This window comes from Sturnira hondurensis, unplaced genomic scaffold (genome assembly GCF_014824575.4).
Source record: "Sturnira hondurensis isolate 20B ecotype Veracruz unplaced genomic scaffold, ASM1482457v3 Scaffold0000982, whole genome shotgun sequence".
Taxonomy (NCBI): Eukaryota; Metazoa; Chordata; class Mammalia; order Chiroptera; family Phyllostomidae; genus Sturnira; species Sturnira hondurensis.
This window is the reverse complement of record NW_028073613.1, coordinates 24,755-45,700: the sequence shown is the minus strand read 5'-3', so window position 1 is coordinate 45,700 and position 20,946 is coordinate 24,755. Positions and strand designations below refer to the sequence as shown.

At 38.4% G+C, this 20,946-nt stretch overlaps 2 protein-coding genes and 1 pseudogene across 3 annotated transcripts in view; all 3 read right to left on the bottom strand.

The window, feature by feature from the left end:
- Window positions 1-642, bottom strand: part of PHKA1 (phosphorylase kinase regulatory subunit alpha 1) — a 174,126-nt gene extending 173,484 nt beyond the window's left edge. For both annotated transcript variants that reach the window (XM_037057663.1, XM_037057673.1), the window contains exon 1: window positions 207-642. In XM_037057663.1, coding sequence (XP_036913558.1) covers window positions 207-284 — 78 coding nt within the window. In that variant the 5' untranslated portion in view covers window positions 285-642. The remainder of the gene's footprint in view (window positions 1-206) is intronic.
- Window positions 643-5,208: 4,566 nt separating this feature from the next.
- LOC118995087 (protein BRICK1-like) lies at window positions 5,209-11,502 on the bottom strand (annotated as a pseudogene).
- A 5,369-nt stretch (window positions 11,503-16,871) lies between these two features.
- On the bottom strand, window positions 16,872-17,282 carry LOC118995073 (histone H2A.Z-like). Its single transcript, XM_037057996.1, has one exon. The coding sequence runs from the start codon at window positions 17,280-17,282 to the stop codon at window positions 16,872-16,874; it is 411 nt and encodes a 136-aa protein (XP_036913891.1).
- Window positions 17,283-20,946: the final 3,664 nt, after the last annotated feature.

Sequence of the window (20,946 nt, the reverse complement as noted above, 5' to 3'; positions counted from 1 at the left end):
GTGCCCTGGAACCCAGTTGTGGTTGCAGGCAGGGGGCTCAGAAGCCATGACACAGGGCCTGTGGCTAAGAGTGCATGACCTCCAACTAGGGGACAGGAGAACCTGCTACACACACACACACACACACACACACACACACACAGGTTCACCCAGAGTCTCTTTCCCACTGCACACATCCTCGTTGATTACAGGCGACCTTAATTTACCTGATGGCACAGGATTGTCTGATGCACCAGCCTGGCGTAGCCATCCAGCCGGACCCCTGAGTTACTCCGGCTCCTCATCGCGTCAGGACTCCAATACCCTCAGAGAAACAGCCCGGGTGCCGCAGGGGCTTTCGGTCCTCTAAGAAAGGTGACTCCCACGCAGCTGCACCCTCTCCGTGGGAAGCCCGAGTGCCAGGCCCCGGCAGGACACTCCCAATGCTCAGGCCTCCGGCCAGCCGCCTCGGCCACGGCGGCCCCTGGAACCCACCACAAGCCCGTGCGCCCAAGACTCCCGAGGGCGGTTTCTCCCAGCTTTACACTCTTCCGTCCTCAGCGTGTGGCTCAAGCAGCCTTCGCTCAACTCCCGGAGACGACGCGCCCACAGCCTCACCCCGAGGCCCTCCACAGCGCCGCCTCCACCTTGCCAGAGGAGCCACAAGCGGGAGGCGGGGCGGTCGCCCGGGGTCCTGGCAGCTGCGCGCAGTTCCCCTGGGCCTCGTGTCCGCCTCGCCCCGCCCGCGCCCGTCCTCTGAGCCCCCTCCCGCCCCGAGGCGGAGAATGTGTCACCGTAGGCAATGTGCTTTCAGAGGTTTATTTTTGACGCCTCGAATGAGTATTTCAGTTTTCCACACTCGCTGTGCAGTCAGGATGATGATGAGGCTGTTTCTTTTGGTTTCTTCTGCTGAAGTGGTTTTTAGGAAGCCCATAAGGACTTCAAACCTAAAAAGAAAGGTGCATGTTTGCGTTCAGGGCCTAAAGAATTGGAATTTCCAGAATGGTAATTAACGGGTCTTTACTGTATTTTATACTTTAGACTAAAGGCACAGATTAAACATCTGTCACTCCGATCCAAACCAAACGCAAAAGAACTCCCTCAAGTACTTTATTTCCGTAGAAACTGTTGAATCGGGGCGGCCATGGGAAGGCGGGTACAGTAGTGCGCTTTGAGGAAGTTGGTGACTCTGCGGGAATCCGGGCTGGGGTGGCGTAGAGACTGGTGCCTCAGGACGGCCTTGGTGGGCGAGGAGCTGAAAGGTTTTGTAGGTGCTCGGGAAGGCTCCCTCGTGCACAGGGAAGTCACAAGGCCGAAGCAAGAAAGACTCAGCTGGAAAAAAAAAGGGTGAAAAGGGGTGAAAAGAACCCTGCAGGTAGCACTGATCACTGCTCACCGGCCGGAATATTACGACCCCCGGGGCTTTTGCTCCCTGCTTTTACCGCCCTCACCCCCACCTCTTGATCACCGCTCATCCAGAAACCCTGCAGGTCTTTCCAGGCTCGGTTTAAATACCGCTTGCTCTCAGTCGCGAGGTTAAGAGAATTAGACCTTTCAAGACCCAGCTTCAATAATCTGTGATTCTACGCCTTCCCTAGCCACCTCACTCAGGCCACAGTGATTTTGCATTTTTGTTTACCGTTTTATTACTCTAAATTTAGTCTGTCTTCTAAGCTTACTCAGTTTCAACTCCCACCCTCACCAGCTCCCAAATTAGCATAAAGTCAGCCACCTTGGAGGAGCAAATAAATATTTGCTAATGTTGACGGTGAGAAAGGAGGAAATTGGAATGCTCCCTAGCATAGTTAGACATGGTGATACACTTAGGATTCTCAAGGAAATGCTTTCCAGTGCAGCCATTAGCTATGCAAATGCTGTGGCTGGTACATAACTAGCCACTTCAAGGCCCTGGTGCACGCACAGGGGTAGAAAAAGTCCTTCCATGACACGCTAGTTCATTTTGAAGGTAAGAACAGTTCCCCAACCCTGTTCTGCCCTTAACTCCCTGACATCTCTCCCTCAGCCTGTAGCCTCAGCCTGTAATTTTGAAGTGTTTTTAAAATATTGAAGTAATATATATATGGTCACTAAAGAAAACTTGGAAAGTATAGAAAAGATCACTCATAATTCTTCCATACACAAACAACCTGTTAATATTTTAGTTTATTTTTTCTAGTCCTCTTATTCCTCTGCACAGACCACCATCCCAAAGTTATGTAGAAATATAAGTACATTAGGAATGCCAAAAGTAGAGTGTCACAAAGAAAGGTAACTGACTGACTATCAAGAGCCCTTTCTAGATGGCATTACCTTGGTGTTTTCAACTTCAGTCATGCAGTCTCAGAAACTTGATCTCCTTGGGGTCCCAGCACTGGTCAAACTCAGGAGGTTGACTCATGCCAATTCCCACATAAGAGACTGATATGTGAAAACCAGGATGCTGGCCGATAATGAGAAATAGAACTGTGACAATTTGTTAGCCTAACCACCACGTTCCTAACTCTAATAATACATAAGCCTAACTCTTTTCCAAGTGCTATTTTATTTTATACAATAACCCTATGAGGTAAATAGAACACTATTATTAACCCCCTTTTAGAGATGAAGGCACATGAGGATTAAGTAACTAAATAACTCTGCTTTGTCCATGTTAGCTTCACTGACTCTCCCTTTTCTACACGTCCATAGATCACTGACACATTCTTTCTTTAGATATGTCAAAATTGTGAACCAAGTTATATTCAAGTCTTACCTGTCTAGAGGCCATTATGTTTCTTGAGGGTGATTTTTCCATCTGATTCATTGTACATTATTTTATAGGTTAATGCGGGTAAAATTTTATTTCAAAGTTCCTGGGAATATTTGATTATTTCTCTCTTGGAAGTTTTAATTACTAATTTTCAAAAATAAAAAAATTGTAAACTTTACACTTTATATTTTCTATAGTTTTACATTTTATGTTACTGTCTACACTAATCTTTTTTCTAGATGTCTTACAGTTTGCTTAGCTATTCTCTAATTATTAATTAATACAGTAGTCCCATATTAACCATAGGGGATACATTCTAAGTCCCCAGTGGATGCACGAAACCACAGGTAGTACCAAACCCTGATATGCTGTGTTATTTTTATATACTATGATAAAGTTTAATTTATAAATCAGGCACAGGAAGAGATTAACAGCAATAATTACTAATAAAATAAAAGAAATATAAAACATAGTGGAACAAAATGTATGTGAATGGCTTTGGGGCCATTATTTAATAAAATAAAGGTTACTTGAATACAAGCACTGTGATAGTGTGACAGTTGATCTGATAACAAAAATGGCTACTAAGAGACTAATGGGTGAGTAGCATAAACAGCATGGATACACTGGACAAAGGGATGACTCAAGACTTGGGAGAGACCAAGGAGGACTACCTGAAATTTCATCAGGCTGCTCAGAGTGGCAAATGATATAAAATCTATGGATTGTTTACTTCTGAAATTTTCCATTTAATATTTTTCAGGCTGTGGTTTACCATGGGAAACTGAAACCCCAGAAAGGGAGAATGTGGAGAAGGGCGTGGGGGAACTACTGTAATAAATATTTTATTATCAATTTTCTTGAACAAATAGTTAATCAACTATTTCCTTTTCATTATTTCCCATTCACTGTAATTTTTAAAAAATATTATATAGGTAACATATGAAAACATTCTCCATGAAAAAGGTAAAATGTTACCTGTGTCTACCACCCACAATCAATCTCCTTTATCTCCTTTCCCGAAGGTAACCATTGTAATGGGATTAGTTTGTAGCCTTCCAGATTTTTCCCTATGGACATATGTGTGTGTATGCGGAAGTGCATTTAAAATATTGTTTTCTGTGGATTATTTAAATATAAACAGTATTATACTGTACCTACTATTTTGCAGATTGCCTTATTCAACCAAAATTATGTCATGGAGATCTAGTCATGTTATTACACAGAGATCTGCCTTATATGTCATGGTTTGTGTTTCTCTATTGATGAGCATTCAGTTTCTCTCCAGGTTAGAACTCTTGAAAACAGTACTTTAGTGAACATACAGATATGTCTTGTGAATGCACACATGTGTGTTGGAAATAGGAATTTACAATTTCAATATAAGTATTTAAGTGACAAAGCCATTTAAATTATCTGCACCAGCTCTGGCTGATTTGGCTCAGTGGATTGAACACTGTTGGCCTTTGAATCCAAAAGGTCACTGGGTTAATTCTTGCTCAGGGCACATACCAGGGTTGTGGACCAGGTCCCCAGCTGAAAGAGGGGCATGAAAGAGGCAACTGACCAGTGATACCCTTCCTCTCTTTCTCCCCTCTCTCTAAAAATAAATAAATAAATAAATAAATAAATAATCTTGAGAAATAAAAATAAATTATCTGCGTCAACCAGTACTTATAGAACATCTCATTCCATCCATCCTTATAAATATTTGATGTTATTGAAGTTTAATTTTAAGCAAACTGATAGGTGCAAAATGTATGTTCCTTTGTTTCATTTACTTGAATACTGTCATTGAGTATCTTTTTATGTTTATTTTATTTAATTGATATTTTATTATATTATGTTTATTTATTTCATTTCTTCTGGTTAATATTTAGTTATTTCTCTATTGAGCTTTTTAATTATTCACTTATAGGAATTTTTAAAAGTTATATATTCTGGATTAAATTTTTTTTTTAAGTTGAGGAGTTTATTAGGGAAATATCAGAGGCAGATACCTCAAGTGACAGGAAAAAAAGCTCTGAAAATGTCCCTTTAAGCCCAGTGGGGGCCTGACCTTGATCTCCCCAGAAAGACAAAAAAATTGCTGGGTTAGCAACAACATGCTCTGGCAGCCACCTTGCCAGGGCATGAGTGTCTCAACCAGGACTGTGTATTATCCCCCAACAAAGGTGGAGAGGAGACAAAGACTGTTTATAGACTCAACGCAGAATCAATGAGAGGTGTGAGGAAAGTTGTTGTGAGAGAGAGAGGTAGAAATGGGGAGGACCTTAACAAAGAATCCCAAGCTTTTGGCTCTGAGTGCCTCAAATACATTGACAAGTAATTCTATAAAATGTTACTGAAAAGGTAAAATGCCTAATTTTTTCAAGAATTCTCCTGGACTTCTCCCCACATGCCCTTTCCCATTGTCAGATGTACGTGGCAGAGCCCAAAGGTCTCATTTTTAAAGAAAGAAAAGCAAGAATAAAGAGGAAGGGGTTGAAGGCTGGTGGGAACCTTTCCCATGTAGGCCTATGTTCTGTAAAGCAACTTCCCAGCAGCAGACTGGCAAATTTCTAGGTGAAGATCTCACCTTTTGTCACCCATGCTTCAATGTACTCTATTCTCTGTTCAAACACTGTTAATTTCTCATTTAGTGTTGCGAGTCTTGAATGACAAAATATATCGAACGACTTGAGGAAGTCCGTGGTTTACTTCATGCTGCTGCTGATGAACTCAGTTCATTCTGATTCACCCAGTCCTGGTGAATTTCCCACTGCACTGGATCCTCATGTCCTGCAATGGCTGCCACCTAAGGAAGAACTTGGATTTTAACTTTGGAAACAGATATCTAGAAGGATATTGCACATTTTCCCATAATTGATTTGTCTATTAACATTATTTATGGTGTCTTTTTCTTTTTTAATTGTATTTTATTGTTTATGCTATTACATTTGTCCCTGCTTTTCCCCCCTTTGCCCTCCTCCACCCAGCCTCCCTATTCCCTCAGATGATCGCCACACTGTTATCTGAGTCCATGGTAACGCATGTACGCTCTTTGGCTAATTCCTTCATTTTCTTTTTTTATTTTTTTTAATTTAATTATTTTTTGTTTTTTATTTATTTTTATTTTTTTTAATTCCTTCATTTTCTTTCATCCAGTCTCCTTCCCCTTTGGCAGCTGTCAGTCTGTTCCATATATCTATTCATATTTCTGTTTCTCTTTTGTTAGTAAGTTTATTTTGTTCATTAGATCACACATATAAATGAGATCATACAATATCTGTCTTTAGCTGACTGGTTTATTTCACTTATCCTAATAGTCTCCAGGCCATCCATGCTGTTACAAAAGATAAAAATTCCTTCTTTTTTACTGCCGTCTAGTATTACACTGTGTAAATATACCACAGAGTTTTTATCCACTCACCTATCGATGGGCACTTAGGCTGTTACCTGACCTTGGCTATTGTAAATTACGCTGCTATGAACATATGGGTGCATATATGCTTTTGTATTGGGGTTTCAGGATTCCTAGGATATATTGCCAGAAGTGGAATCCCTTGGTCAAAAGGCAGTTCCATTTAATTTTTTAAGGAAATTCCATACTGTTTTTCGCAGTGGCTGCACCAGTCTACATTCCCACCAACAGTGTATTAGGGCCCCCTTTTCTCCACATCCTCTCCAACGTCTGTTGTTTGTTCATTAATTGATGATAGCCATTCTGGCAGATGTGATATGATATCACATTGTGGTTTTAATTTTCATCTCTCTGATGATTAGTGATGTTGAGCATTTTTTTTCATATGTCTATTGCCCATCTGTTTGGGCTCTTTGCAGAAGTGTCTATTCAGGTCCTTTGCTATTTTTTTAATTGGATTGTTTGTCTTCCTGGTGTTGAGTTGTATAAGTTCTTCATATATTTTGGAAATTAAACCCTTGTCCTATGTATCATTGGCAAATATGTTCTCCCATACAGTGGGTTGCCTTTTCATTTTGTTGATGTTTTCTTTTGTTGTCTAGAAACTTTTTAATTTGGTGTGGTCCCATTTGTTTATTTTTTCCTTTGTTTCCCTTGTTCTAGGAGATACATCAGCAAAAATATTGCTAGGTGAGATATCTGACACTTTACTGTCTATGTTTTCTCCTAGGATTTTTCTGGCTTTACAACTTACATTTAAGTCTTTTATACATTTTGGGTTTATTCTTGTGCGTGGTCTAAGTTGGTGGTCTAGCTTCATGTTTTTGCATCTGCCAGTCTAGTTTTCGAAACACCATTTATTGAACAGACTGTCTTTGCTCCATTGTACGCTCTTGCCTACTTTGTCAAACGTTAACTGAACACAAAGGCTTGAGTTTATTTCTGGGCTCTCTGTTGTGTTCCCTTGATCTATATGCCTGTTCCTACGACAGTACCAGGCTGTTTTGATTACAGTGGCCTTGTACTATAGCATGATATCAAGTAGTATTGTGATCCCTCCTACTTTGTTCTGCTGTGTCAAGATTGCTGAGGCTATTCAGTTTCTTTTCTGGTTGAACATAAATTTTTGAAATGTTTGCTCTAGATCTATGAAATATGCCATTGGCATTTCAAAAGGAATTGCATTGAATCTACAGATTGCTTTCAGGACTACAGACATTTTAATGATGTTAATTCTTATAATACATAAACATGGTATATGCCTCCACGTATTTGTATCTTCCTCAATTTTTCTTCAATGTTCTAGAGTCTTCCAAGTACAGGTCTTTTACCTCCTTGGTTAAATTTTTCCCAGGTGCCTTATTTATTTATTTATTTTGTTACAATAATAAGTGGGACTGTTTTCTTAGTTTCTCTTTCTGATAGCTCATTATTGGTGTATAAAAATGCCATCAATTTCTGAGTATGGATTTTGTATTCTGCTACTTTGCTGACTTCACTTATTAGGTCTAATAGTTTTTTGGTGGAGCCTATAGGGTTTTCTATGTACAATATTATGTCATCTGTGAATAATGATAGTTTTACTTCCTCTGTTACAATTTGGATGCTTTTTATTTATTTTTTCCTTCTTGTTCGATCGTTGTGGCTAGGGCTTCCAGTATTATATTGAATAAAAGTGGTGAAAGTGGACATTCTTGTCTTGTTCCTGAACTTAAGAGCTTTTAGCTTTTGTCCATTGTGTATGATTTTAGCTGTAAATTTTTTATATATGGTTTTTATTACGTTAAGGTACATCCCCTCTATTCCCACTTTGGTGAGGGTTTTTTTTTTTAATCATAAATGGATACTGGATTTAATTGAACGCTCTTTCTGCATCCAGTGATATGATCATGTGATTTTTATCTTTTATTTTGTTTATGTGATGTATTACATTCATTGATTTGTAACTATTGTACCAACCTTGCATCCCCAGGATAAACCACGCCTGATTATGGTGTATGGTCTTTTTTAATGTATTGCTATGCCTGATTTGCTAATATTTTGTTGAGGATTATAGCATCTTTGTTTATCAGGGATATTGCCTTATAACTTTATTTCTTTTTAGTGTCTGTCTGGTTTTGGAATGAGGATAATGTTGGGTTCTTAGAAATAACTTGGAAGCCTTCCTTTCTCTTGAATTTTTTGGAATAGGTTGAGAAGGATAGATGTTAGTTCTTTGAATGATTGGTAAAATTTGCCTGCGAAGCCATCCAGTCCAAGATTTTGTTTGTGGGGAGTTTTTTGAATATTGCTTTAATTTCATTAGTTGTTATCAGCTTATTCAGGTTTTTAAAATCCTTCCTTGTTCAGTTTTGGATGATTGTATGTTTCTAGACATTATCCATTTTGCCCACGTTGTTCATTTGTTGGCATATGGTTGTTTATAATATTTTCATGCCATCCCTTGTATTTCTGTGATATCAGTTGTTATTTCTGTTTCATTTCTTATTTTACTTATTTGTGTCCTCTCTCTTTTTTCTTGATGAGTCTGTTTAAAGGTTTGTTAATCTTGTTTATTTTTTCAAAAAAGAACCAGCTCCTAGTTTCATTGATCTTTTGTATTTATTTTAGTCTCTATGCCATTTATTTCCACGCTGATCTTGATTATTTCCTTCCCCTTACTTACTCTAGGCTGTGTTTGTTTTTGTTTTTGTAGTTCTTTTAGGCATAGGGTTAGATTGTTTATTTGAGATTTTTCTTGCTTCTTGAGGTAGGCCTATAGCACTAATGAAAATCCCTTTTAAGGACTGCTTTCACTGTGTCCCATAGATGTAGGGTTGTTGTGTGTATTTTCATTTTTTTCCAGGTAATTTTTGATTTCTTCCTTGATCTTATTGATAACCCATTCATTATTTAATAACATGCTATTTAGCCTCCATGTATTTCAATGCTTTTGAGTCTTTTTATTGAGGTTGATTTCTAATTTTATGCCATTGTGAGCCAAGAAGTTGCTTCATATGACTTCAATCTCCCTGACCTTTTTGTGACTTATTTTGCGTCCTAACATGTGGTCTATCTTTGAGAATGACCCTTACGCACTTGAGAATAATGTATATTCTGCTGCTTGGAATGAAATATTCTGTAAATACCAATTAAATCCATTAGATCTAGTGTATCATTTAATGTGACTATTTTCTTATTGATTTTTTTCCTAGAACATCTATCCATTGATGACAGTGAGCTGTTAAACTTCCCTACTATGACTGTATTGTTGTTGATCTCTCAAAGTCCACTAAGATCTTTTTATATATTTAGGTGCTTATATATTGGGTGCATATCTGTTTACATCCTTGTTTTTGAGATGTTTGCATCTTGTTTACACTCAACAAAAGGGTTATATCCTCTTGTTGGATTGATTCCTTTAGTATTATGTAGTGACTGGCCTTTGTTTTGAAGTCTGTTTTCTTGGTTATAAGTATTACTACCCCCAATTTTTTTATTTCCATTTTCATGGAAATTTTCCTCCATCCCTTTATTTTCAGCCTGAGTTAAGCTTTTGTCCTGAGGTAAGTCTCCTGTAGACAGTATTGTATATATAGGCTATGTTTATAGCCTATATATATGTAAACATATACATAGCCTATATATATGTAAACATATATATAGGCTATGTTTTCTTATCCATTTAGCTACTATGTGTCCTTTTATTGGGGCGTTTAATCCATTTACATTTAAGATTGGTATAGAAATGTATTTATTTATTTCCATTTTATTATACTTATGTTCATCTTTTTATTTCTTCTTCTTCTTAAAGCAAGTCCTTTAATATTTCCTGCAGTGCTGGATTGGTGGTAATGTACTCCTTTAGCCTTTTTCTTCTTCTGGGAAGTTCTTTTTTTTTTTTGCCTTTAATTTTAAATGACAGTCTTGCCGGTCATCTTGGTTGCATATTCTTACTTTTCATCACTTTTAATACTTCAAGTTCATTTCTTCTCACCTGAATTGTTTCTGATGAGAAATCAGCTGAAAGTCTTATGGGATCTCCCTTATAAATAACTGTCTCTCTCTTACTGCCTTTAAGACTCTCTCTTTGTCTTTACCTTTGCCATTTTAATTATGATGTGTCTTGATGTGGGTTTGGGGGGGCTAATTTTTTTAATTTTCTTTTTTAAAATTTTATTTATTTATTTTAGATAGAGGGGAAGGGAGGGAGAAAGTGAGGGAGAGAAGCATCAATGTGTGGGTGCCTCTTGTGCGCTCCTCACTGGGGCCCTGACCTGGCCCACAACCCAGGCATATGCCCTGACTGGGAATCGAAACAGCAACCCTTTGGTTCACAGGCCAGCACTCAATCCACTGAGCCACACAGCCAGGGCTCTTTGGGCTCATCCTGATTGGGACTCTCTATACTTCCTAAACTTGTGTCACTTCTTCCTTCACCATGTTAGAGAAATTTTCTGCCATCATTTCTTCCAACAGGTTCTCTATCGCTTCCTCACTCTGTTGTCCTTCTTGTACCCCTACGATGCAGATGTTCTTATGCTTGATGTTGTCCCAGAGGTCCCTTAAACTTTCCTTGTTTTTCTTAAGTATCTTTTTTTTTCATTTTCTCTTTAGATGGATAATGCTATCTTGTCCTCTAATTCACTGATTCAGTCTTCTGATTCATCTGACTTGCTCTTGATTCCTTCTAGTGAATTCTTTATTTCAGATATTGTAAGCTTCATTTCTGACTGGTTCTTGTTTATGGTTTCCATGTCATTTTTAATGCTTATTATCTAGTTGTTTAAGTTTTCACTGAGATCATCCATTGTTCCCCTAAGGTCCTTCAGCATCCTTATAAACATTATTTTAAATTTTTCAGCTGGTATTTGGGTTGCTTCCATTTCATTGATTGATTTTCATTATTTTTATGGGGATTTCTCTTATTCTTTAGGGCATTTTTTCTGTGTCTCCTCACTTGTTCTCTCTGTGGTAGGTAGATACACTATGTCTCCCAAGCTTGTTTTGGTGGTTTTTTAATGAAATTATCTTGTTGGGTTCAATGGCACAATGTTTCATATCACCGGAGTTCCATGCTCCAGGAATGTTTATTGTGGCTGTGTGCCCCCATTTTATAGTTGAGTCTTGAATGCTGTCAGCTCTTTCATGGGTAGGTTTAATCCTTCAAGCTTGGAGACCATAAGGGTAAACCTTGATCACCATGTGTGAGATACTGTGCAGGGGATGCCCCTTGAGGTAGTGTTGTTCCCAGTAGTGGTACACCCCCCTTTGGGTGTACCACCTATGTGGCTAATTGGGTCAAGCTGTGGTGTATTCTGAAACCTACCACTAGTTTCGTTGGTTCTGGGCCCACTTGGGTAGGGTTCAGACACAGGTTGCTGTAAGACATTGTGTGTAGCAAGCATTGGACTACTAGTCTGTAGCTACCACATGCAATGGATTTTGTACATTTACTTTGTATCCTGTATTTGTTTATTGTTTCTAACACTTTTTGGTGGATTTTTAGGGTTTTCTATTTAAAGAAACATGTCATTTGCAAAAAGCGACAATTTTACTTCTTCATTCCCAATTTGAAAGCCTTTAAAAAAGATTTTATTTATTTTTAGAGAGGGGGAAAGCAAGGAGAAAGAGAGGGAGAGAAACATCAATGTTGCCTCTTGAGTGCCCACCTACTGGGGACCTGACCTATAACCTGGGCATGTGCTGTGACTGGGAATTGAACCGATGGCACTTTGGTTCCCAGGCTGGCACTCAATCCACTGAGCCACGTCTTCTAATTTAGTGCCCAATTTGAAAGCCTTTTATTCCTTTCTCTTGACTGTGTCATATCCTAAATTTGTATATTTTTCTACATGTAAACTTTTTCTTCTGTTTAATTGGTTTGTAGGTCTATTTATGTACCAGCACCCTTTGCTTTTTATTTTTGAAGCTTTAAAATGTTTGAATACCTGGTAGAGATACTAGCCACTATTTTTCCTTTTCAGAATTTCCTGGTTATTTTTCTTGACTCATTTTTCCATATGATCTTACAATCAGCTTGAATAATTAAAAAACTCATTCCGTTGATATTTTATTGGAATGATGTTAACTTTCAAATTACTACCTTGAACAGGCTAGGAATATAATTTAGAAACATAGGCAATTACACATAATAATTACATTATAACATATGATATGTTTAATATTTTTCTTCATTGGCAATGCATAGTTTAATGCACTGTTCAAAATTCCTGTGACCATGGTGCATTAATATAGCATATCCAGCAATCCTTGTACAATTCATCTATGATGCTTTGTCTTGGATGTTTTATGTCTCTCATTTTCACTGAATAAGCTTGTGCCTTTAGCATATTCCAGAAAAGGTAATTGAGGGGATTTAATCGGTAAAATGCACATATAATATGCTATATAAGAAGTCTATGTTTCCACAAAAACTAGGAAAGACTGAAAAACTGCCACAGGTTGGAGAATAAATAAATGCAATAAGGAACACTAGATTAGATCTTAGAACAAGAACAAAAACAGGATATTAATGGAAAAATTTATGAAAACCAAATAAAGTCTGTCATTTAGTTAATAGTAATATACCAATGCTGGTTTCTTAGTTCTGAAAAATGTGCTTTCATTATATAAGATGATGATGGGAAAATAAAACTGGGTGACAACAGGTATACAACAGTCCTCTATACTACCTTTGTAATTCTTCTGTAAATCAGAAATTATTACAAAATAGTTTTTTTAAGTCTATGTTTCTACATTTTATGGTTATTCTGTGTTAAAATTATGTGTTTACCTCCCTCACTACACCGTGAGGAATGCTAGAGCTTGGACCGTTCAGCACTATTCCCATTCTCATCAACAGTTATTTGGGAAAACTCTAGGATGATGAAGACGAGCCTGGAAAACAGAAATTTTGGAAAAAAGTACCAAGTTGTTGTCTTCCTTACTTTACATAATGTATAGTTCAATTTAGTAAACGAAATGGGTTGCTAATAAACATTTTTCACGATTTTATTTTTTAAATATACTTTATTGAAAAAAATATGTTATTGATGGTGCTATTACAGTTGTCCATTTCCCCCCTTCACTCTCCTCCGCCCTGCACACCCTCTCCCACCCACATTCCCCCCTTTAGTTCATGTCCATGTGTCATACTCATAAGTTCTTTGCTTCTATATTTCCCATACTACTCTTACCCTTCCCCTGTCTATTTTCTACCTTTTCCCCCTCTCTGCTCCTCCCACTCCCCTCTTGATAACTGTCAATGTGATCTCGCTTTCTGTGGTTCTGTTCCTGTTCTAGTTGTTTGCTTAGTTTGTTTTTGGTTTTGTTTTAGGTGTGGTTGTTAATAATTGTAGGTTCACTGTCATTTTGCTGTACATGTTTTTTATCTTCTTTTTCTCAGTCCCTCAATATTTCATATACTAAGGGCTTAATGATGATGAACTCCTTGAACTTGACCTTATCTGAGAAGCACTTTACCTGCCCTTCCATTCTAAATGAAAGCTTTGCTGGATCGAGCAATCTTGGTTGTAGGACATTGGAGTTCATGACTTGGAATACTTCTTTCCAGCCCCTGCTTGCCTGTAAGGTCTCTTTTGAGAAATCCGCTGACAGTCTGATGGGAACTCCTTTGTAGGTGACTGTCCCCTTATCTCTTGCTGCTTCTAGGATTCTCTCCTTCATTTTCATCTTGGCTAATGTAATTATGATGTGCCTTGGTGTGTTCCTCCTTGGGTCCACCTTCTTCGGGACTGTGTGAGCTTCCTGGGTTTCCTGGAAGTCTATTTCCTTTGCCAGACTGGGGAAGTTCTCCTTTATTGTTTATTCAAATAAGTTTTCCACTTGTTGCTGTTCCTCTTCCCCTCCTGTTACTCCTATAATTCGGATGTTGGAATGTTTAAAGATGTCCTGGAGTTTCCTAAGCCTCCTCATTTTTTGAATTCTCATTTCTTCATTCTTTTTTTTCTTCGTTTTTTTAAAAATATTTATTTAATTGTTGTTCAAGTACAGTTTTCTGTGTTTTACTCCCATCCAAGCCCACCCCCCCAGTGCTCCCCACCTCCGTCCCATTTCCGCCCCCCTTAGTTTTTGTCCATGTGTCCTCTATATTAGTTTCTGTAAATCCTTCCCCTTTCCCCCTGAAGTTCCCTCCCCTTTCCCCTCTAGTCACTGTCAGCCTGTTCTCTATTTGAGTGTCTTTGCTTATAGTTTGCTTGCTTGTTTGTTTTGTCATTTCTTCATTCTTTTCTGATTGGATGTTTCTTTCCTCCTTCTGGTCCACTCCATTGATTTGAGTCCCAGTTTCCTTCCCATCACTCTTGGTTCCCTGTACATTTCCTTTATTTCACTTACTGTAGCCTTCATTTTTTCATCTAATTTGCGACCAAATTCAACCAATTCTGTGAGCATCCTGAATACTAGTGTTTTGAACTGTGTATCTGGTAGGTTGGCTATTTCTTCTTCGCTTAGTTGTATTATTTCTGGAGCATTGATCTGTTCTTTCATTTGGGCCATTTTTTTTGTCTTGATGTGCCTGTTATGTAGTGAGAGGCGGAGCCTTAGGTGCTCACCAGGGCGGGGCATCCAAAGTTGCTGGGTTGTACGACACAGTATGAGGGGCAGGGGTCTAAGAGGGAACAATGGTGCTTGCTCTACTCTCTGCCATATTTCAGTCACTTGCCCTGCTCCCCACAAGCAAATTGGGCCATTCTGGTGTTGATTTGCATGTGGGTGGGTTTGTGTATGTCCTGAGACCCTGTGGGGTTCATTGGGGTTCTCCACTGAACTCTCCTGTGAGGCTGGGAGTTTCTTTCACTGCCACCTCAACACCCACAGGTGTTTTCAATTGGTGTTTTGAAACTTTATTTCCCAGTGCTGGGGCCCTGGGTTTTGCAGTCTGTCTCGCTCCCCAGTTTTGCCTGGTTTGTCTGTGTGCAAATATGGGACCGCCTGGCCTGCCAGCCATCTTGAGCACCATGCCCCTGTACAATCTGCCACCTTGCTGGGTCTGCCAGCTGCCCTGCCACAAGCCCTCTCCATCCCGGGTCCCTGACTCCGCCCTGCTACCTGTTCGGATGACTGTGTCTACTTTAACTCCTTGGTTGTCAGATTTCCATACAGTACAATTTTCTGTCAATGCTGGTTGGTTTTTGTTTTTAAATTGTTGTTGTCCTTCTTTGGGTTGTGTGAGGAGGCACAATGTGTCTACCTACGCCTTCGTCTTGGCCAGAAGTCCTCAAGATTTTATTTTCTTATTTTTAAAAAGAGGAAGGGGAGGGGGAAGAAGAAGAAGAGAAACATCAATGTGTGATCGCCTCTCCCACGCCTCCGACTGAAGACCTGGCCCACAACCCAGGCTTGTGCCCTAGACTGAGAATCAAACCAGCGACTCTTTGGTTCCCAGGCCAGCCCTCAATTCACTGAGCTACATCCACCAAGGCACCAATAAGCACTTTCATTGTCTCTATCTTCCATCCAGACAGACTTAAGGAAAAAGATACTAGGGAAACCTGCTCTGAAAAGTCCAGAGTCCCCCTATTTTTACCTACTCACTTTCAGTCATTTTTAAAGTGCTCTTCCTGATTATCTCAAATTCTTTGGCACAGTAGCTTTGAAGAAGTAGAATGAATAGTAAGCTTGGTTGCATTCTAGACTCTCACAATATAAATTCATTCTTTTCATATATATATGATATGTATATGATATATATGAAATTTCCGATATGCCTACAGATTAGAGTCAAGACCATACATTTTGTACCTGTTGGTTTATAAAATTGCCTTTTAAAACAATTAAAAAGTCAGATATACATTTATATGTTCTTTTTCTTTAAAGATTTTATTTGTTTATTTTAGACAGAGGGGAAGGGAGGGAGAAAAGAGGGAGAGAAACATCAATGTGTGGTTGCCTCTCGTGTGGCACTCACCAAGGACCTGTCCCAAAACCCAGGCATGTGCCCTGAGTGGGAATCAACTGTGACCCTTTGACCCTGTGACCCTTTGGATCGCAGCCCGCACTTAATCCACTGAGCTACACCAACCAGGGCTGGTCTTTTGTTATTCTAGAATTATTTTGAGTGGTGTTTTGTTGTTTTATTTTTTTCCTTTTGTACAGATTCATATTTCTGTGTGAGATGACAGCCTTTCTTTAGTATTTCTTGTAAGGTGGGTTTGACAGCAATGAATTTTCTCACTTTTAATTTATTTGGGAATCTCTTTATCCCGCCTTTATTTTTGGAAGATATGTTGCCTGAGGTAAGATTCATAGCTGACAGAATTTTCTTGTACGCTTTGACTATTCCATCCGATGCCTTGTGGCCTCCATAGTCTTCGATGATCAGTTACAGACTCACGTGACTCTGTTTTCTTTCATAATTAGTTGTTTTTCTCTTTGTCTTTTGACATTTTTTTTTTTTTAGTTTGGGCTATGACCTTTATTGAGCTTATCCACTGGAGTGCAATTATGTCTGTACAACACCAAAAGTTTGTTACTATAATTTCTGCATCACAATTAAAATCCAAAGAGTTTTTAAAAAACAGACAACTCAATTAAAACCCATTACTTTAGAATTCAACTTCTTTGAAGACACTGTAACACTTAAATATGGTTAAGAATGCAGAAGTTTGGTTCGTTGGAATGCTAATTAAACCTCTAACTTGCTCAAATAGAATTACAAAACAGCAAAATTGTGTTTTTCACAGAGATACAGTCCACTGGAATCACCAACACTGGACAGCTGTCAGAGTATTTAGAGTCCTAAGATAATAAGCAATCCTGGCAGCCTTTGGACAGTCTTCTGATGTTCTTTCTTCCCAGAGATCTGTGGACGGGTAGAATGACACCACCACCAGCAATTGTAGCCTTGATGAGAGAGTTCAATTCTTCATCTCCACAAATAGCGAGTTGCAAACGAGGAGGGGTAATATGCTTTACCTTTAAGTCTTTTGAAGCATTTCCTGCCAATTCAAGTACCTCTAGGGTAAGGCACTCCAGAACGGCTGCACTGTACACAGCAGCAGTCGTGCCCACATGTCCAAGACTGCTCTTTCTAGATTTCAGGGGCCTATGAATACAGCCCACTGGAAACTGAAAGCTGGCTCTCTGCGAGCGGGAGATCGCCTTTTTCTTGGCCTTTCCAGAGTATTTCACAGCCTTACCGCAAGCCATTTCGAATTCCGGGGAATGCTCAAACAAGCAAGGCAGAGAAAGGACTAGTCAAACACCCAGACAGATCCCACCGCCTATTCCATCGCAAGGTGTTTCAAACTGCCTCGACATTTTTAATGTAATGTGTCTGGTGGTGGATTTCGTTGTGCACGTTTCACTTAAATTTCATTCAGTTTAGATGTGTGTGAGGATTAATAACTTTCATTGAACAGTTTTCAAAATTTTCAGCATCTTTCTACAAATGTTTTTACTGGTCATTTCATTCTCTGACCCCATAGATACAAAATTAATATCACTTTTATACACCAATAATGAACTTGCAGAAAGCGAAACTAAGAAAGCAATCCCATTTACCATTTCAACAAAAATATATGGTAGCTACGAATAAACTTAAACATGGAGGTAAAAGACCTGTACTCCAAAAGCTATAACATATTGAAGAAAAAAATAGCAGAAGACACATGCAAGTGGACGCATATACCGTGTTCACAGATTGGAAGAATTAACATCATTAAAATGTCTGTACTACCAAGAGCAATCTATAGATTCAATGCGATACCTATTAAAATACCAGTGGCATATTTCACAGATCTAGAATCCAGAACAGATATTCCAAAAATTTGTATGCAACCCAAAAAGACCCAGAATAGCTTCAGCAAACTTGAGAAACAAAAACAAAGTTGGGGGGATCACAATACCGGGTATTAAATTATACTCAAAATCACTGTAAGAAAAAACAGCCTGGTACTGGCGAAAGAACAGGCATATACATCAGTGGAAAAGAACAGGAAGCCCAGAAAGCAACCCGCCCCTTTGTGGTCAGTTTTATTTGACAATGGAGGCAAGAGAATATGATGACGTAAAAGAAGCCTCTTCAGTAATTGGCATTGGGAGGATTGGACTGGTACATGCAAAAAATGAAGCTAAATCACCAACATTGTGCACTTGCAAAACAAAAAAGTCAAGGAGAACGGAATGCTCATATTTTAGAGTTAATCATTGAAATACTTACCATCGTAAAATAAAATGGTTTTAGGCATTTAAAAATAATCAGGAAGAGGAGAACAAAAAAAATATTCATGAAATTGGAGATTCCTCCACTATTCTCTCTTGTACAGTGGTTCTCAGAGTATGGTCTGTCATCAGCAGAATTTTTATTGTGTTTCCCCCTGACAAAATACAAGCTGCAACTCAACTAGGGCAGAGATCTTGGTCTGTTGTGTTCAGTAATTTATCCTAAGTGGCTAGAGCAGCACCTAGCACACATAAGTATTCAGAAAAAAATGTTGAATAAAATTTCCAGATGTTTTCTTATGAATTTATGTACACATATACAGATCCAGAGAAATAATAATAATGGCAATAGTATATGTTTCCATATCTTACACGTGAACTTCAAGACAACTCAGGTGTCTACGAGCTTGCGCTAAGTAACTGTTGTTACAATTCTCTTCAACCAAAGCACTCGGTGCACTATATTGTGATTGTCTAAGTACTTGTCTGTCTCCCTCATCAGACTGTGAGTGCCTGAGGATAGGAATTATAGTTTATTCATCTCTGTAGCCCCAGGGGATGACTCATAGCAGGCACGTAAGGTATGTTAAATGGACACGTGTATGAATGAATGACTCTGGAAGAAGGTTAACTCCATTTTGTCACTACTATAGTCTTCCATTAGAATGTTGTGTGTTATTCTTAGCAAGGTCAATATATAACATACAAGAAAAGTCAAGAGCCGGCTTATTTGGATAAAACCCAGCAAAACAATTTGGAACACAAGGTTGAAACTTTCTTTTGTCTATAAGAAACTACTAGGCAAAGATGCTAATTTTGAACTCCCAAAGTTTCAGCTGTAAACAAAAATTACCAAATGAAATACCATTCTCAGTAAAACAAAAAAATGAAGAAAATTCAGTTTTACTTAAAAGACGTAAAAGCTTGATTTAAAAGTAGTTAATTTATAAAATTACTCACAGGATTTTTTTTCCTAAACAAGTGCATTTAGGGCAGAAAAAAAGAGGTTTGCCACAATGAGGCATCCTATCCTCTCTTTAGCTCCAGATTGGTAATTCACAGAGGGATTAAATTAATATCAGTGTATTTGAAGGTAAGATTATATCCCTATGTCATTTTCAAAATATTGCAAGTATGGGCCACCTCACTGCAGCAACCAAGTTTCTCTTTACTTTTTAATTGATTTTTGAGAGAAAGAGAGAGAGAGAGAGATATCAATCTGCTGTTCCACAATCCCATGTATTCATTGGCTGATTCTATCAGGTGCCTGACTGAGGATCAAACCTACGACCTTGGCATATAGGGACAATGTTCTGAACAGCTGAACTACCCAGCCAGGGTCCAAGTTTCTCTTAATTGCATGTTACAGAGAAGGGGAAGGTAACTGATGTTTGCTTATATTGTTATGTATCAGATACATTCCACATGTTAACCTTATTTACTCCTCATAAAAGCTCTTAGAGAAAGATACTGCTATTTCTGTCATATAGATAAGAACATTGAGGTCAGAGTGGTATCTTACTTATGATCACACACAGGCAAAATAATAAGACAAAAATATAAGCTTAAGGTTAAGTGTCTTTGCCTGGGTCAATTATCATATTCCAGACTGACTATTCAAATAGTCTCATCAAGCTGGAGGTATAATTTGAAGTTGGACAGTGTTAAGAGTACCGTTCTAGATCATAGACTGGTCACTAAGATAGGGTCATTAATATAGGCAGAGGATTTTCACAGGGATGTGTGGATTGGGACGAAGTTACTGGTGAGAAACACTATGGTGGCAGAGTGGGGAAGAGAAGTTGTTAGGGTAAAGCTGTAACCAAAGAAGTAGAGGAGGGAGATAAGAAATGTAGCGGCTGCTTCAGAGGCAGTTGTCTTGCTGCTGAAAGAAGTTTGCTGCCAAATATTTATGAATTGTGGCTTAGAGTTTGTCAGTACTGTGCTGGGTTCAGTTTGTAATGTTCTTAAAAAAACATTAAGGAGTAAAGGAGGTGTGGGGCACAGGCTGTCACTTCTGTAGTCCCAGATTTCTCTCTTTTAATTTTTGATTTTTTTATTGTGGTAAAATGGATACCACAGAGTTTGCTATTTTAACCATTTTAAGTGTAAAATTCAGTAGCATTAATTATATTCACAACATTGAAAAACAACTGGCATTATCTATTTCCAAAACTTTTTAAATCACCCAATAGAAACTCTGTACTCATTACGTAATAAATCTGTTTTTACCTTCTTCTCCAGCCTCTGGTAACCACTTACCTACTTTCAGTCTCTGTGAACTTGCCTAGTCAAGGTATTTCATATAAGTAGAACCATATAATATTTGTCCGTTTCTGTCTGGCTTGTTTCATTTAACACAATGTTTTCAAGGTTCATCTTAATATGGTAGCATGTATGAGAGATTCATTATTTTCATATATGTATCATATATATACATACATATATATATATCTTTTACATTTTGTTTATCCATTCATCTGTTTGACGGACACTGAGTTGTTTCCACCTTTTGTATACTGTGAATAATACTGCAATGAACAGAAGCATAAATGCATGTGTTCCTGATTCTATTTTCAATTCTTTTGAGGTATATACCTAGAGGAGGAATTGCTAGGTCATATGGTAATTCCAAGTTTAATTTTTGGAG